At 44.6% G+C, this 16,317-nt stretch overlaps 2 protein-coding genes across 2 annotated transcripts; both read right to left on the bottom strand.

Moving 5' to 3' along the window:
- Positions 1-1,031: 1,031 nt before the first annotated feature.
- On the bottom strand, positions 1,032-1,970 carry LOC129094892 (uncharacterized). The gene has a single exon (XM_054603195.1). The coding sequence runs from the start codon at positions 1,968-1,970 to the stop codon at positions 1,032-1,034; it is 939 nt and encodes a 312-aa protein (XP_054459170.1).
- A 10,944-nt stretch (positions 1,971-12,914) lies between these two features.
- LOC129094068 (interferon-induced protein with tetratricopeptide repeats 1B-like) lies at positions 12,915-16,313 on the bottom strand. Its single transcript, XM_054602083.1, has 2 exons — positions 16,207-16,313; positions 12,915-15,049 (listed from the first exon to the last, which is right to left on the bottom strand). Exons 1-2 carry the CDS (start codon positions 16,212-16,214, stop codon positions 13,744-13,746), a joined length of 1,314 nt encoding a protein of 437 aa, XP_054458058.1. The 5' UTR covers positions 16,215-16,313; the 3' UTR covers positions 12,915-13,743.
- Between the last annotated feature and the right edge of the window lie 4 nt (positions 16,314-16,317).

Genomic DNA, 16,317 nt, shown 5'->3' on the forward strand with positions numbered 1-16,317 from the left:
TTATTCTCTCTTAAATTGATATTGAGTATGAAACTGTTTTTGTTTTCTTCTTCTCGCATAACATGAAGCCCCACTGAGTGAAATATTCACACCCAAGATAGCACATTATTATGGCTGCACCTTCCCGTCCGACTGAAATATTGACACGTTGAGAAAGCTTTTTTGATCTTTCACCTAAAGCCACATCTGATAAAACTGAATCATAACTCATCAACAGTGGTGACTCATTTTTATCTTATAAGTTGTGCGTTACTGTTTTGTAATAACAAGATAAGGACTCAAAATATGAGAAAAGGTCAGGTAGCCTTGTTCGGTAAAATCAGAAGACATTCATATTCGGATTTCCCAGAACAGTAACTCAGCTGGGAAGCGAAATGTATTTAAAACAATAACAAAAGAGCACATGAGTGCGCAGTGATCATCTACAAGGTGCAATGGTTAAAAAAAAAAAGATATATCACAAAAATATTCAATAACAGTGACCAAAAACACTTCATACAGCAATGCTCCCCTCCTGGTTATAGTACAAGCCTTACCTTCGATTTGCTTTTGCTTTATTTTGGAGGATTTATATTGGGATAAACATTACATAACTTGATTATGCAGTCTACAGTCACCAAAAAACACGACACACATTAATGGTCTCCTCCTGGTTAAACTAATAAATGTAAACCTTATTACAATGATGATATACAGGTGCATAAATGGACTCTGCCCTCTGAATGTAATCCCATCATATGGCTTTAAGAGCAGTGGGCTGCTGTGAAGCAGGGAAATGAGCAACTTGATGAGCAATGATTGCATGTCTTGCTGTCCATGGCTGCACCTTCCCATCGAATGGAAACATCAACGTGTCGCGCAACCTTTGAACGCATTAATATGTTCAAGTCTGTTTTCGCCTGTACTGTCGTTTCACAGGAATGGAAAACCTTCAGCAACATCTTAAAAAAACTCAAGCATGACTCATCATATTTTGTCCTAATCATTATCTTTTTTTTCCGTAGATCTCTGCAAGTAGGAGTTCAAACCTACTATGGCTCTTGAAGGTTTTCCAGAAACACCTCTATTTCTCTCCACATCGAGTTCCTTCTTCTACTTTTAATCTTCTCCAGAACTTTGATGCTGTTCCCACGATAGAAGGATTTTAGCGGTATCGCTACCGCCTTCATGTGATATTGTACTGACTTGTTGCCATCCTGTAGATCAAAGTTTAAATATTTTGCGTAGCTGTTGTACAGCAGCTGTTTCTCTGCAGGTTCCAGATCACTTTTTAGCAGTTCCTGGTACATCTGCTGAGCTTTAGCCTGGCTGTGATTGGACTTTGCGTATATATTTGCGAGGTCTACTTTTTTCATAAGCGAAGAATTAGGGTAAAGAGAAATCATCTCCTTGTGGAGAGCAATCGCTCTGTCAACAGTGACTTGCTTTGGGCGATTGTCGCTGAAAAAAAATATTTTCAATCTGAGACAGAGTGCAACACATCTCTTCAGATAACGCTCATCTGGATGGTTTTTCAGAGCCTGCTCTGCCAAATCAATGGCCTCATCAATAGAAACATAGTTTCTGTAAACCCTTAGTATTGCTTTCATACCACTATAGCTGCTGACGGGATTTCTCATAATCTTCCCGGCTAACTCACGTGCTTCATCCTCAACTTCTTCTCCTTTCTTTGCACGTTGCTCAAGGTATTTAGCAGCGAGGTACAAGTTCTCAGGATCCTGTTCCTTGGCGGCTCTCATTTCCTCCAACATGTCGGCCTCCAGCCCTGTGTTGCTGTGCTTAAAAGCACTCACTAACCCTATGACGTGACTGGTGTTCCACTCCACCATGTCCGGCTGCATCCTGATGGCTTTCTGGAAGTAATCTGCAACCAGCTCTCTGTCTGTGCTGAAGTTCATCAGGGTCCAGGCTTTTTCAGCGTAGATCTCTGCATGGAGCTCGTCCTGAGATGGAGCCGGGTATTTCTTCATTCTCTGCGCTTCCTTTGGAGCAGTTACCCACCCAGTTACCCACCCAAAACCCTATAGAGACTGTGTCTGCCCCACGGCCACTTCAATTATTTAAAGTCAACAGAAGAGGAGTTATACAAAATAACTTAATAAAAGTTAAGGCAACCAATGCAACAGTGCATCAAAACAGGACAATTAAATGTGGACTCTTAAATATTAGATCTCTGTCATCTAAGGGTGTACTTGTAAATGATTTAATATCAGATAATCATATTGATTTATTTTGTCTTACTGAAACCTGGCTGTGTCATGAAGAGTACGTTAGCCTTAATGAATCAACTCCTCCAAGTTATATTAATACTCATATTCCTCGAGGCACAGGCCGAGGAGGTGGAGTAGCAGCTATCTTTGACTCAAGCCTATTAATAAACCCTAAACCTAAATTAAATTACAACTCATTTGAAAGGCTTGTTCTTAGTCTTTCAAACCCGAGCGGGAAAGCATTAAAGTCAATTTTATTTGTCATAGTGTATCGTGCACCAGGTGCGTATTCTGAATTCCTATCTGAATTCTCAGAGTTTTTTTCTAGTTTAGTCCTTAAGACAGATAAAGTTATTATTGTAGGGGATTTTAATATTCATGTGGATGTGTATAATGATAGCCTTAGTACTGCGTTTAGTTCATTATTAGATTCTATTGGCTTCTGTCAGTGTGTACTGTAGCGGGCCAGTGGGTGTGGGGTTTCCACGCCACCAAGTCAAATGATACACACACACCGAGAGCAGTTCAATAAGGTGTTTTATTCAAGATAGACGAAATAAATGTCACCAGGGTGGGGAAAAGGGTAATCCAGAGTCCGTAGTCCGTAGTCCGTAGTCCAGGGGTCGTCACCGGGAGGGTTCTCACACAAAGCGGTCGGTACACAAATAATCTGTCAATTCAGGTTTCCTGCACTTTTTGGCCACACACAGTTCGCAGAGGCTCACGCAGAGGCACTCCATAGTCGTTTTTCTCCATGTGGTTGCATGCTCCCTTTTATCCCCAAGCACTCCTGCCTAATGCACCTCAGGCTTGCATCGTTAAGGGAGGCAGTCCCTGTAAAGCTTGGGGGTGGAGCCAGCATGCTGCCACATACCTCCCCTCAATCACCACCCCTCCCTGGCGTCTGCCACACCCCCCCCTCAGCTCCGACCGGGAGGGGCGGTCCAGCTCCCCAGAGCATCCCTCCTGGATAGGGCATCCGCATTCCCATGGGCTGCCCCGGACCTGTGAACAACCGAGAAGGCAAAAGGTTGTAATGATAGGAACCAGCGGGTGACCCTGGCGTTACTGTCCTTATTCCTTGACATCCAAACCAGTGGTGCATGATCTGTGACCAGGGTGAAGTGGCGCCCCAACAGGTAGTACTTCAGGGTTTCCAGGGCCCACTTGATGGCAAGACATTCCTTCTCCACCGTGGAGTATTTTTGTTCCCTCGGCAACAACTTCCGGCTGATATAAATAATCGGGTGTTCCTCACCTTCATGTAGTTGTGTCAACACTGCCCCCACCCCTGTTTCCGACGCATCCGTCTGCACCACCATTGGCTTGGTGAAGTCCGGGGTTACCAGCACGGGTCCTGAACACAGTGCGGTCTTTAGGTCCTGAAAGGCTTTCTCCGTCTCCTCGGTCCATGTGACTTGGGCGGGCAGCCGGTCCCTGGTCAGATCTGTCAGGGGGCTGGCTACGGATGCAAAGTGGGGAATAAACCTCCGGTAGTAGCTGGTAAGCCCCACAAACGTGCGTACCTGTTTCTTGGTCAGGGGCCGTGGCCAGTCCTGTATCGCCTCCACCTTCTTCATCTGGGGTTTCACACCCCTCCCAATGGTGTAGCCCAGGTATTCCGCCTCCTGCAGACCGAGCTGGCACTTCTTTGGGTTAGCCGTTAGCCCCGCCTCCCGTAAGGCCTGCAACACTGCGCTCACCTGCTTCACATGAGTGTCCCACTCACTCCCATGGATGACTATATCGTCAATATAGGCGGCCGCGTACCCCCGATGGGGACGGAGTACCCGGTCCATCAACCTCTGGAAGGTGGGCGGGGCCCCGTGCAATCCGAAGGGTAGCTTCCTGTAGTGGAACAGCCCGTCAGGAGTGGCAAAAGCGGTTTTCTCCCGCGCCTCGGGAGCTAAGGGTACCTGCCAATAACCCTTTGTCAGGTCGAGCGTGCTGATATACCGGGCTGTCCCTAGCCGTTCTATGAGTTCATCTATTCGGGGCATGGGGTAGGCGTCAAATTTAGATATCTCATTTAGCTTCCTAAAGTCGTTGCAGAAGCGTATGGTGCCATCGGGTTTCGGCACCAACACTATGGGGCTGCACCACTCACTGTTTGACACCTCAATGACTCCCGCTTCCAACATAGTCTTTACCTCGGTCCTGACGGCCTCTCTCCTGGCCTCCGGTATGCGGTAGGGTCTCAATTTCACCTTTTTCCCGGGCTCAGTGATGATGTGGTGCTGTACCAGATTGGTGTGGCCCGGTTCACTGGAGAACACATCCTGGTTCTGGTCGACCAACTCCATGAGCTCCTGCCTCTGTGCTGGGCTCAGCTGTTCCCCTAGGGGCACCTTGGCAGGCCCGGTTTCACTGGTAGCCTTTGGAGGAATAGAGCAGAGTACATCCCGGGCATTCCATTTCTTTAACAGGTTTACATGGTAAATTTGAGTCGGCCTCCTTCGTCCCGGCTGTCGGACTCTATAATTCACCTCCCCTACCTTTTCAAGTACTTCGTATGGCCCGTTCCACCGGGCCAGAAACTTACATTCTGTTGTGGGGACAAGTACCAGCACTTTATCTCCGGGCTGGAAGTCTCGCTGTTGGGCCCCTCTGTTGTAGACCCGTGCTTGGGCAACCTGGGCCTCCTGCATGTGTTCCCGCACCAGGGGCCACAGGGTGGCCATCCGGTCCCTCATGTCTCCCACGTGTTCCACCATGGTTCGATGGGGCGACGGTTGCTGTTCCCAGGCTTCCTTCGCTATGTCCAGCAGCCCCGGGGTCGTCTCCCATAGAGGAGTTCAAATGGAGAGTGGCCGGTCGACGATTGGGGCACTTCTCTGATCGAGAACATGAGATAGGGAAGCAGCTGGTCCCAATTCCGTCCGTCCGCCTCCATCACCTTCTTCAGCATCTGCTTCAGGGTCCGGTTGAACCTTTCCACTAGTCCATCGGTCTGTGGGTGATATACTGAGGTGCGCAACTGTTTTATTTTCATTAATTTGCAGAGGTCTTTCATGATTCGTGACATGAACGGGGTTCCCTGGTCTGTCAAGATCTCCTCGGGAATGCCCACCCGGGAGAACATCAGGACCAACTCACGTGCAATTCCTTTTGAGGCCATGGTGCGCAGTGGAATGGCTTCAGGGTACCTAGTGGCATAATCCAGTATCACCAGGATGTACTGGTGCCCCGGCTGCTCTTGGGTAGTGGTCCCACCAGGTCCATGGCAATCCTGCTGAAAGGAACTGAAATAATGGGTAGGGGAATTAATGGGCCACGGAAATGTGGTTTTGGTGCCACCTGTTGGCACTCCGGGCAACTGCGGCAGTAATCTTCCACTGCCCTCTTTACCCCCGGCCAGTGGAATCTTGCCTTGATCCGGTCCAGGGTCTTCTCCACCCCTAGATGAGCCCCAAGAAGGTGGGAGTGTGCCAGCTGCAGGACTGATTGAACAAAGGGACGGGGCACCAACAACAACTCCACACATTCATCATTCCTCTTTACGACCTGATACAACAACTTGTTCTTGATGGCAAAATGAGGGTATGTGATCAGACCTACCCCCTCGATGGCCTTCCCGTCCACCACGGTCACCTGCTGGAGAGCACTCGTCAGGTTGGGATCCTCCAGTTGGGCTGTTCCGAACCGTCCCGATAATGAGGCAGGCTCTGGCTTTGCCCATGGTCCATCGGGAACAGATTGTCCATACTCGCCTCCCCTGCCTCCTGTCCTGTGTCCCCTGCGTCACTTCCCGATAGAGGTTCAGTTGACCCCTGTGGGTCCACCTCGTGTAGGCCACACATCTGGACCTCCCTCTTATCGGCCCTCGCCCTTCTCCGGTGTCCTCTTTCCTTTAGGTTCCCCCGCTCTCCCCCCTCTCCGGCCAAACTGGCCCACAGTTGGCTGAACAGTGGGGAGTCCCTCCCAATAAGAACCGGCACTGGCAGGTTTGGGACGACTCCCACTGGTCCTGTGTATTGCCCCTTTGTGGTCTGTAGGTGAAGGAGGGTAGTGGGGTAGTTCTTAGTCTCCCCGTGTATGCATGTTACTGCCACAGTGTCCCTCAAGCTCGTGGACCGGGCGAAGTCCGGTCGGATCAGGGTCACCATACTCCCGGAATCCAACATAGCTGTCGTGTCCCTTCCGTTGGCCTTCACCGGAGTGACTGGGGAAGGACCACTTTCCTCCCCCAGCAAACCGTCAGCAATCTGCAGGGACGCCCGGTTGTTAACTCACCAGCTGATGCCGACGGCATTGCGACATCACGACTCGGACAGGTCCATGAGATGTGTCCCGGCTCGCCACACTCGTAGCACTTTCTGCTGTCTGGGTTCAGGAAGGGCCGACATCTCGGGGGCTGGCTCTTGGCGTCTCCCTGGCCGGGATCCTGCCGTGGTCCTCCGTCCTTATCCGCTCCCGGTCCTGCTCCTTTGGGCGAGGGTTGGGTTCCCCCCTCAGTGGACGTCCACTGCGTAGGACTTCCACAGCCGCCTGGTGACCTTCCACCAACTCCACCAACTGATCTGCGCTCTGCGGGTTAGCTTGGCTGGCTAACTTTTTAGCCTCGTATGGGAGGGACCGCAAGAATTTGTCCATGACCACCTTCTCTGTGGCCGTAAGCGTCAGTGGGGCAGCCGTCAGCCAGCCTTTGGCCAACCTAATTAGATCGTGCATTTGTGAGCGCGGCGACGCCGTTGCATCATAAGTCCAATCATGAAACCTCTGTGACCTACTTATCAACGTGTATCCATACCGGCGTAGTATTTCCTTCTTCAGCCCTTCGTAGTTAGACGCCTGATCGTCCGTCAGGTCCTGATACGCCTTCTGTGCTGTGCCTGACAGGAACGGTGCGAGTAGGCTGGCCCATTGTGCTGGATCCCACTTCTCCCGAACCGCCGTCCTCTCGAAGGTATTGAGGTATGCCTCTATATCATCAGTCTCTGTCTGCTTTAAAAGAAACCTGCTGGGGGCAGGACGGGAAGCTGTAGCGCCTGCAGCCACGCCGCCATGTCCGGCTGCTAGCGCTCCCACCAGCTCCCGGGTCGTAGCCTGATGCGCCATGCTCACTTCCACTAGCTGTTTCATCAACGCTTCCATTGTTGTCCCTGTGTTGGTCTATCTATTTGACTTGGTTTTGGCTACAAGCACGCATTCTCCACCACGTGTAGCGGGCCAGTGGGTGTGGGGTTTCCACGCCACCAAGTCAAATGATACACACACACCGAGAGCAGTTCAATAAGGTGTTTTATTCAAGATAGACGAAATAAATGTCACCAGGGTGGGGAAAAGGGTAATCCAGAGTCCGTAGTCCGTAGTCCGTAGTCCAGGGGTCGTCACCGGGAGGGTTCTCACACAAAGCGGTCGGTACACAAATAATCTGTCAATTCAGGTTTCCTGCACTTTTTGGCCACACACAGTTCGCAGAGGCTCACGCAGAGGCACTCCATAGTCGTTTTTCTCCATGTGGTTGCATGCTCCCTTTTATCCCCAAGCACTCCTGCCTAATGCACCTCAGGCTTGCATCGTTAAGGGAGGCAGTCCCTGTAAAGCTTGGGGGTGGAGCCAGCATGCTGCCACATACCTCCCCTCAATCACCACCCCTCCCTGGCGTCTGCCACAGTACATAAACCGACTCACTGTTTTAACCATACCCTCGACCTTGTTCTGGTATATGGTATTGAAATAGAAAATGTAATTGTCTCTCAACAGAACTCTCTTTTATCGGACCATTATCTAATAACCTTTGAATTTTTTCTACCAGAGTGTACGCCATTAGGCAAAAGTTTCTACACTAGATGTCTATCTGATAATGCTATAGCTAAATTTAAAGAAGCGATTTCTTCAGGGTTTTATTCAGTACCATTGCTCAATATAACAGAGGACTCCTACGCTAACTTTAGTCCGTCACAGATTGACCATCTTGTTGATAGTGCTGCATGCTCACTGCGAATGACACTGGACTCTATAGCTCCTCTAAAAAAGAAGCTAATAAAAGAAAGGAGGTTTGCTCCATGGTATAATCCTCAAACCCGCGATTTAAAGCAAATATTGCGAAAACTTGAAAGGATATGGCGTTCCACCAATGTGGATGAAGCGCGGTTAGTCTGGCGAGACAGTCTTAAAATATATAAGAAGGCACTCCGTAATGCTAGAGCAGCCTATTATTCAGCATTAATAGAGAAAAATAAGAACAACCCCAGGGTTCTCTTCAGCACTGTAGCCAGTGATAAGATTCTAACTATTAGAGAAAGAATGTATAATCTACTGCCCTCAACCAGTACCGATTGATCCACAGCTGTAGAACCTGAAATATATTTAAATGGCTTTTCTCCCATCGACCTTCAACAATTGACTTTAACTATTTCTAAGTCTAAACCTTCCACCTGTCTCTTAGACCCGATTCCGACTAGGCTGCTTAAGGAAATTTTACCTTTAATTAGCAATTCTTTATTAGAAATTATCAATCTGTCTTTACTAACGGGCCATGTACCACAGGCCTTCAAACTAGCTGTAATTAAACCTCTTCTTAAGAAACCTACTCTTGATCCAGAGGTGTTGGCTAACTATAGACCTATATCTAACCTTCCGTTCCTCTCCAAGATCCTTGAGAAAGCAGTAGCAAATCAGCTCTGTGACTTTATGCATAACAATAGTTTATTTGAGGATTTTCAGTCAGGATTCAGAGTGAATCATAGCACAGAGACGGCACTGGTGAAAATTACCAATGACCTTCTAATAGCTTCAGACAAAGGACTTGTCTCTGTACTTGTATTGCTAGACCTTAGTGCTGCATTTGATACCATTGATCACCAAATCCTATTACAGAGATTGGAGCATCTAATAGGCATTAAAGGAACCGCACTTAGCTGGTTTAAGTCGTATTTATCAGACCGATCTCAGTTTGTATATGTAAACAATGAAAGCTCGATGAAAACCAGGGTTAGTCACGGAGTTCCACAGGGGTCTGTTCTTGGACCTATTTTATTTACCTTATATATGCTTCCCTTGGGGAATATTATCAGAAAACACTCAGTAAACTTTCATTGTTATGCAGATGATACCCAGTTATATCTATCATTTAAGCCAGATGAAACTAACCAGTTCTCTAAACTTCAAGCATGTCTTACGGACATAAAAACCTGGATGACCTGTAACTTCTTAATGTTAAACTCTGAAAAAACAGAAGTTATCCTACTAGGCCCAGATCACCTTCGAAATCAATTATCTAATGATATAGTTTCTCTAGATGGCATTGCTCTAGCATCCAGCACTACCGTTAAGAACCTTGGAGTTATCTTTGATCAGGATCTGTCTTTTAACTCTTATATAAAACAGATCTCAAGGACAGCCTTTTTTCATTGACGTAACATTGCGAAAATCAGGCAAATCCTGTCTCAAAGCGATGCAGAAAAACTAGTTCATGCATTTATTACCTCTAGACTAGATTACTGTAACTCCTTATTATCAGGCTGCTCTAATAGGTCTCTTAGATCTTTACAGTTGATCCAGAATGCTGCAGCACGTGTTCTAACAAAAACTAAGAAAAGAGATCATATTACTCCAGTATTAGCTTCTCTGCACTGGCTCCCTGTTAAATCAAGAATAGAATTTAAAATTCTTTTACTTACCTACAAAGCTCTAACTGGCCAGGCACCGTCTTATCTTAAGGAACTTATAGTTCCATATTACCCAACTAGAAAGCTGCGCTCAATCAATGCAGGGTTACTTGTGGTTCCTAGAGTATATAAAAGTAAGATGGGAGCCAGAGCCTTCAGTTATCAGGCTCCTCTTCTAGACAGCCGGGGACTACCTAGGATACGCTGAGCTCCTCTCTCCTCTTCTCTCCCTCCATCTTTATGTATTAATCTCCTGCTGCTGTTATTATAAGTAGTCTTATTATATGAATCATTTATGTCATATACATTGAATGTGTTGTATCTCTGTTATGCTGTTCATTCTGTACACATGACATCTATTGCATTCTGTCCATCCTGGGAGAAGGATCCCTCCTCTGTCGTTCTCCCATAGGTTTCTTCCTTTTTTCTCCCTGTTAAAGGGGTTTTTTAGGGGAGTTTTTCCTGTGCCGATGTGAGGGAAGGACAGAGGATGTAACATGTGTACAGATTGTAAAGCCCTCTGAGGCAAATTTGTAATTTGTGATTCTGGGCTATACAAAATAAACTGAATTGAATTGAATTGAACCTTCCCATCGAATGGAAACATCAACGTGTCGCGCAACCTTTGAACTCATTAATATGTTCATGGTTGTTTTCGCCTGTACTGTTGGTTCACAGGAATGGAAAATCTACAGCAACATCTTGAAAAACTTAACTTTGACTCATCATATTTTGTCCTAATATTTTCTCTCAACTCGATGGTTAGAAAATTATCTCTTTTTTTCTCCTTGAAGATATAATAGCCTATGATAATGCAACACTGAGATAAATATTCAAACTCAATATGCCACCTTTTTATGACTGCACCTTCTCATCAAATAAACATATTAAGATATTATGGGCATTATCTTAAACACATTGACATACAGAGTAAATGTGTGTACACTCTGAGCAGCTACCGTCAGCTGAGTGTCGGTATGAGGAGCTGTTCCACTGGTCACCATGAAACACCTTCATTATGACGCTCTGCTGCCACCTCCTGGTTTAACCCAGAACCGTTTGGTGTAACCCAGTTAGTTACTGTTAGGGGACCATCCAGCAGAAAAACACCAATTAAAAGCTCATATGACATTGTCACACATTCACCCATCACCGTGGCGATATTGTTTTACAGTTGTATTTGTTTAATCAATTAATTTGAAAGAAACAAAGGGATTAGTCAATCAGTCAATCATCTTTTTTTAAATTTAGAGATTAAAAAAAATCCCCAGTTCGAATTTCTCACATGTGAATATTTCCTGCTTTTTTTAGTCGTCGTTGATAGTAAACTATTTGTCTTTGTTTTTTAGACTGTACTTCGGACCAGGCAATGAATCTGTATATTTACAGTACAATATGTACAATTTTGGGAATTTCCATTGACATTTTCTCCCACTAATTTCTGTCATTTTAAAAAGCGAAAGAGTAATTGATTATTGAGAAAAGTGAAAATACTTTTGTCGCAGCCTTAGTTTAAAACATGAATCTGAGACTGATCAGGATCAGGATTGATTGTCAAGTTTAAACACATCAGAATCAGCATGTGGTTAATTACAGAATAGGTTTTCAATATGAAAGGATGTTACGGTGAATAATGTTCACAATGAACATTATAAGAGAAATGACAAAGGAACAAGCACTGCAAGTCAAGAATCCTATATATGAAATAGAAACATTAGAAATATGTCAAATATAACTGTCTTAAATTTAAAATTGATGTGCAAGAAACAGATTATCCTAATTTACATGATGCCATGGAAGTATTTGTCGATAAATTGTTCCCAGTCCGTCGCTTTAACATTAAACCTCTGTATGTTTGCTCTCTCTCAGGGATTATGGGCCTCCAGTGGGCGAAGCACCTCCGTAACGCCGTCAAAGTCACCATAACCGATATCAGCGACACGTGCATCAAAATGATCAAGGAGAACTGCGAGCTAAACCACATCCGGGGCGATGGCAGCCCCAGTGGCTCACGAGGCCCCCGGGGCCCGACGGGGCCAGCAGCGAAGTTGAGAGAGAGACCATCGCTACGGTGGAGGTCGTCAAGATGGACGCCAACGTCACTATGGACCTGTGGCCTTTTGACTACATGTGAGTAGGAAGGGTTTGATCAAGTTGGTGATTGATTTAGCTTATTGGTCAGATTATTATATGCAGTCATGTATTAATACTTTCAGAAAATAGTTTGGGTGGAAAAGAGTGAAGACAGTTAATTAGCCTTTAGTCTGCAAAAAACTTGTAACATGTTACCCAATAAATGCACTATTTCCTACAGTTTTTTTGATAAAAAAGTACATTGACCAGCTGTCCAAGGAAATTACTGAACCTTTTTTTTTTTTTTTTTTTATGCAGCGTTATATTTGTGAGTTTTTTTTTAAAGATGTACGTTCCAGTATGAACCAATGGGCTTGGAGCTAGAAGGCACAGACAGGAAGTCAGTCAGTACTGAGAGGTGGACGAACACGTTGTTGGTTTGATGCTGAACATGACTTTGTTTTTTTACGAATATAAGACAAATATAAGATAACAATCAGAAAATACTGCAGTAATAGCAGCTTGAATCTGATTAACTGTATCTGAAATTGCATTAATGAATTGATAGCATTCCATTTTTTCTTTACATTTCATTTTCAGATCTAATGTTAAAAATAGTGTTAAGATCCTTCTTTGTTGACAAGAACCATCAACTCTTTCATTTTTAAATTGAAATTACTTAAAGTGTTTAGACACAGCTCAGGAGCAGTGATTCTGAGGGGGAGGGTAACTCCTTTTAGGCGAGGACTTCAGGTTTTACTCTCTACGGACCTTTCACTTGTAAAAATAAATAAATATATAACACACTAAAGGAGAGGGAAAAAAAGTGGAAAAGCATAATAGGGCCACTTTTACACTAACAGGGTTCGGTTCAACTGAAAACCAAACATTCAATATGGCAGTAGCATTCAAGAGCTGTAGTTTGATTTACATCCATCAGCGCCCTGTGTAGAGTACTGCAAGTTTATGTGGAGTACAAGAATTTCTTGTATAGTAACCAGTAAAAAAAAAACACAACTTGAAAATCATGGTATATTTAATAGTATAAGTAGGCAATACTCAGTACTACTGATACACAGTTTGAAATACTTTCGATACATACAATCAGTTGCATCTGGCTGTTACAGGCTCCATCAAATTAACTATAACATTATTACATAATTTTATATTTCCATACACTACTCGATTTAATATAGTGCCTTATGTTCTAACATAAACTTAAAAATAATGTGCTTAGAGGAGAGAAACACACAACAGGAATATAATAAAAAGAACATCTAATACAAATCTAATGTGATAAGTGATTTTGAATTATTGTAATGACATTTAGACATGTCCACAGTGGATGTTATTCAAAAGACCAGCGTTATTGAATGGCTCAGCCTGTCATGCAAATTGAGTTTACTTATTCAGACAAATATATAGGTTTTTAGATATTATTTTTTTTTAAGCCTTTGTCTTCCATTAACTACTTAAGTGTAAAAACTAGCAGACAACCTCCCTTTAAAGGATAAAGCTCAATTAATAAGTATTATTTTTTAAGGTAATGCAATACCTTTAATTTTTTTCCAGATTTAGGACAAGTAATAATAATAATAATAATAATAATTAAGCCTTTATTAGTCCCACAATGGGGAAATTATTTCTCTGCATTTAACCCATCCCGGAGGAGCAGTGGGCTGCAATGAAGCACCCGGGGAGCAACTTGGGGTTAGGTGTCTTGCTCAAGGACACCTCGGCATGTTGCCGGTAGAGGGGTTTGAACCACCAACCTTGTGGTTACGGGACAAGCGCTCTACCTCATGTGCCACAGCCGCCCCATAGGCAGCCGTAGGAGTCCAAACCCACTATGGCTCTTGAAGGTTTTCCAGAAACACCTCTATTTCTCTAGACATTCGGTTCCTGCCTCTACTTTTAATCTTCTCCAGAACTTTGATGCTGTTCCCACGATAGAAGGATTTTAGCGGTATCGCTGCCGCCTTCATGTGATATTGTACTGACTTGTTGCGATCCTGTAGATCAAAGTTTAAATATTTTGCGTAGCTGTTGTACAGCAGCTGTTTCTCTGCAGGTTCCAGATCACTTTTTAGCAGTTCCTGGTACATCTGCTGAGCTTTAGCCTGGCTGTGATTGGACTTTGCGTATATATTTGCGATGTCTACTTTTTTCGTAAGTGAGGAATTCGGGTAAAGAGAAATCACCTCCTTGTGGAGAAAGATCGCTCTGTCAACAGTGCTTTGCTTTGGGCGATTGTCACTGAAAAAAATGATTTTCCATTTGAGACAGAGTGCAACACATCTCTTCAGATAACGCTCATCTGGATGGTTTTTCAGAGCCTGCTCTGCCAAATCAAGGGCCTCATCAACAGATACGTAGTTTCTGTAAACCCTTAGTATTGCTTTCATACCACTGTAGCTGCTGACGGGATTTCTCATAATCTTCCCGGCTAACTCACGTGCTTCATCCTCAACTTCTTCTCCTTTCTTTGCACGTTGCTCAAGGTAGTAAGCAGCGAGGTACAAGTTCTCAGGATCCTGTTCCTTGGCGGCTCTCATTTTCTCCAAGATGTCGGCCTCCAGCCCTGTGTTGCTGTGCTTAAAAGTACTCACTAACCCTATGACGTGAGTGGTGTTCCACTCCACCATGTCCGGCTGCATCCTCATGGCTTTCTGGAAGTAATCTGCAACCAGCTCTCTGTCTGTGCTGAAGTTCATCAGGGTCCAGGCTTTTTCAGCGTAGATCTCTGCATGGAGCTCGTCCTGAGATGGAGCCGGGTATTTCTTCATCAGGGCGTCGACCTTTGACAGGTAAACCTCGCTCTCTGCTTGGTCTCCCAGGTGGTGGTGCAGCCAAGCCAGGTTCCCGTAGTTCACCACTAGCCAGGGACCATCATCTGCTTTTCTCATCTGGCGGAAGGTCTCTGCAGCCTTGTTGAAGAAACTCTGGGCGTCTTCATTGGCCCTGAGCTGGTACTGAATGAAGCCCCGCAGGTTGTAAATGGAACCGAGCCAGCTGTTACCCTCCTCCGTGCCGATGTCCACCAGTTTGTCCCTGAGACGTAAGAGTTTGGTCTTGCTGGGGTCCAGACCCCAGGTGAAGTGGCACTGCAGGGCTTCCAGTTTTGACATCAGTGTTGTTTGACTCTTAGCAGCACTGATGGAGAGTAAAAATGACAAATATTAAAACACATCACTAGGTCAATATAATATGCTCTACGGTGTGCTATGTTTGGATAATAACTGTTCATTTCATGTGGAGGAAGAGAGGAAGATTTAAATGGAGGAAGAGCATTTAATTCCCAGGAAAGGAAATCATTTTATCTGTTAGTTGTTTCCTTGATCTAGGCACAAAATAATTGAATTACACGCACTGTGTATGGTTGTGTATGTGACAAACAAACATGGTTTGATGTGAAAGGCAGCAAGGAAAAGTAAGGGGAAAGTAAGGAAGTTAGGAAGGATGGGAGGGGGAAATGAAAAATGGAGTAGGGAGCATTGAACGGACAGGAAGGAAATAAGAAAGGAGTTATGGAAGAAGGAATGGATAAGGAAAGAGGTATGAGAGGATAGGAAGATGAGGATATAAGGAAGGCAAATGAGTGGACAGAGAGGAAGGAATTAAGGAAATGGGACAATGGAGGAAAGGAATGGTATGAAAACTTAAAAATATAAAACCAGAGAGGGCAAGGATAAACAAAGGCTGAACGAAACCACAAAGGTGAAAGAAGTGTGCAATAAATAAATAGATTACTAAAGAAAGATGGCATGATGCCTGTGAGGAAGGAAGAAACAGTGTAAGGCAGGAAGAGAGGGGGAGCAGAAGGAAAGAAGGGAGAAAGAAAAGAAGGCTGAAAGAGGTAAGGAAGGGGAGGCACATAAGGAAGAAAGGAAAGGAACGTGTGAGCCACAGAGGAGAACAAGTAAGAGAAATGGAGGAGGTATGGTAGCATTTCTCCACCAGAATTATATTCCAGAAAGTCTGGGATCAAACTGAAATAAAACTGATCAGTAATAATTGTTAAGAATAAGGAATAATAATAAGGAAATATTATTTTTAACCCTGTGGCGCTGACTGAAAGGGAAGAAGGAAGAAACACAGGAGATATAAAAGTAGTATTGCCTGAAGAAAGAAAGGAGGCACTGGAAAAGGAAGGACCCAAAATCAGAGTTTGAATACATCATCAATGACTTGAAGATCCATATTGTTAATAATGTTTGGCTCTGGGACACAGTGATGATCTATTAAATAAATCATAATGATACTAATTATTTACTCCAACAAAAATATGAAATGCAGAAACAGCTACTCACCTCATCATTCAGCTGTTTCCTCAACTCTGTAGTTCTCTAAGTTAGGGTTGGTTTTTGCTGCTGCTTTGTCTTCGCTGGCATATAAATGATATGACGTTGTTGAGCACACAG

The sequence above is a fragment of the Anoplopoma fimbria genome, chromosome 8 (genome assembly GCF_027596085.1).
Source record: "Anoplopoma fimbria isolate UVic2021 breed Golden Eagle Sablefish chromosome 8, Afim_UVic_2022, whole genome shotgun sequence".
Taxonomy (NCBI): domain Eukaryota; kingdom Metazoa; phylum Chordata; class Actinopteri; order Perciformes; family Anoplopomatidae; genus Anoplopoma; species Anoplopoma fimbria.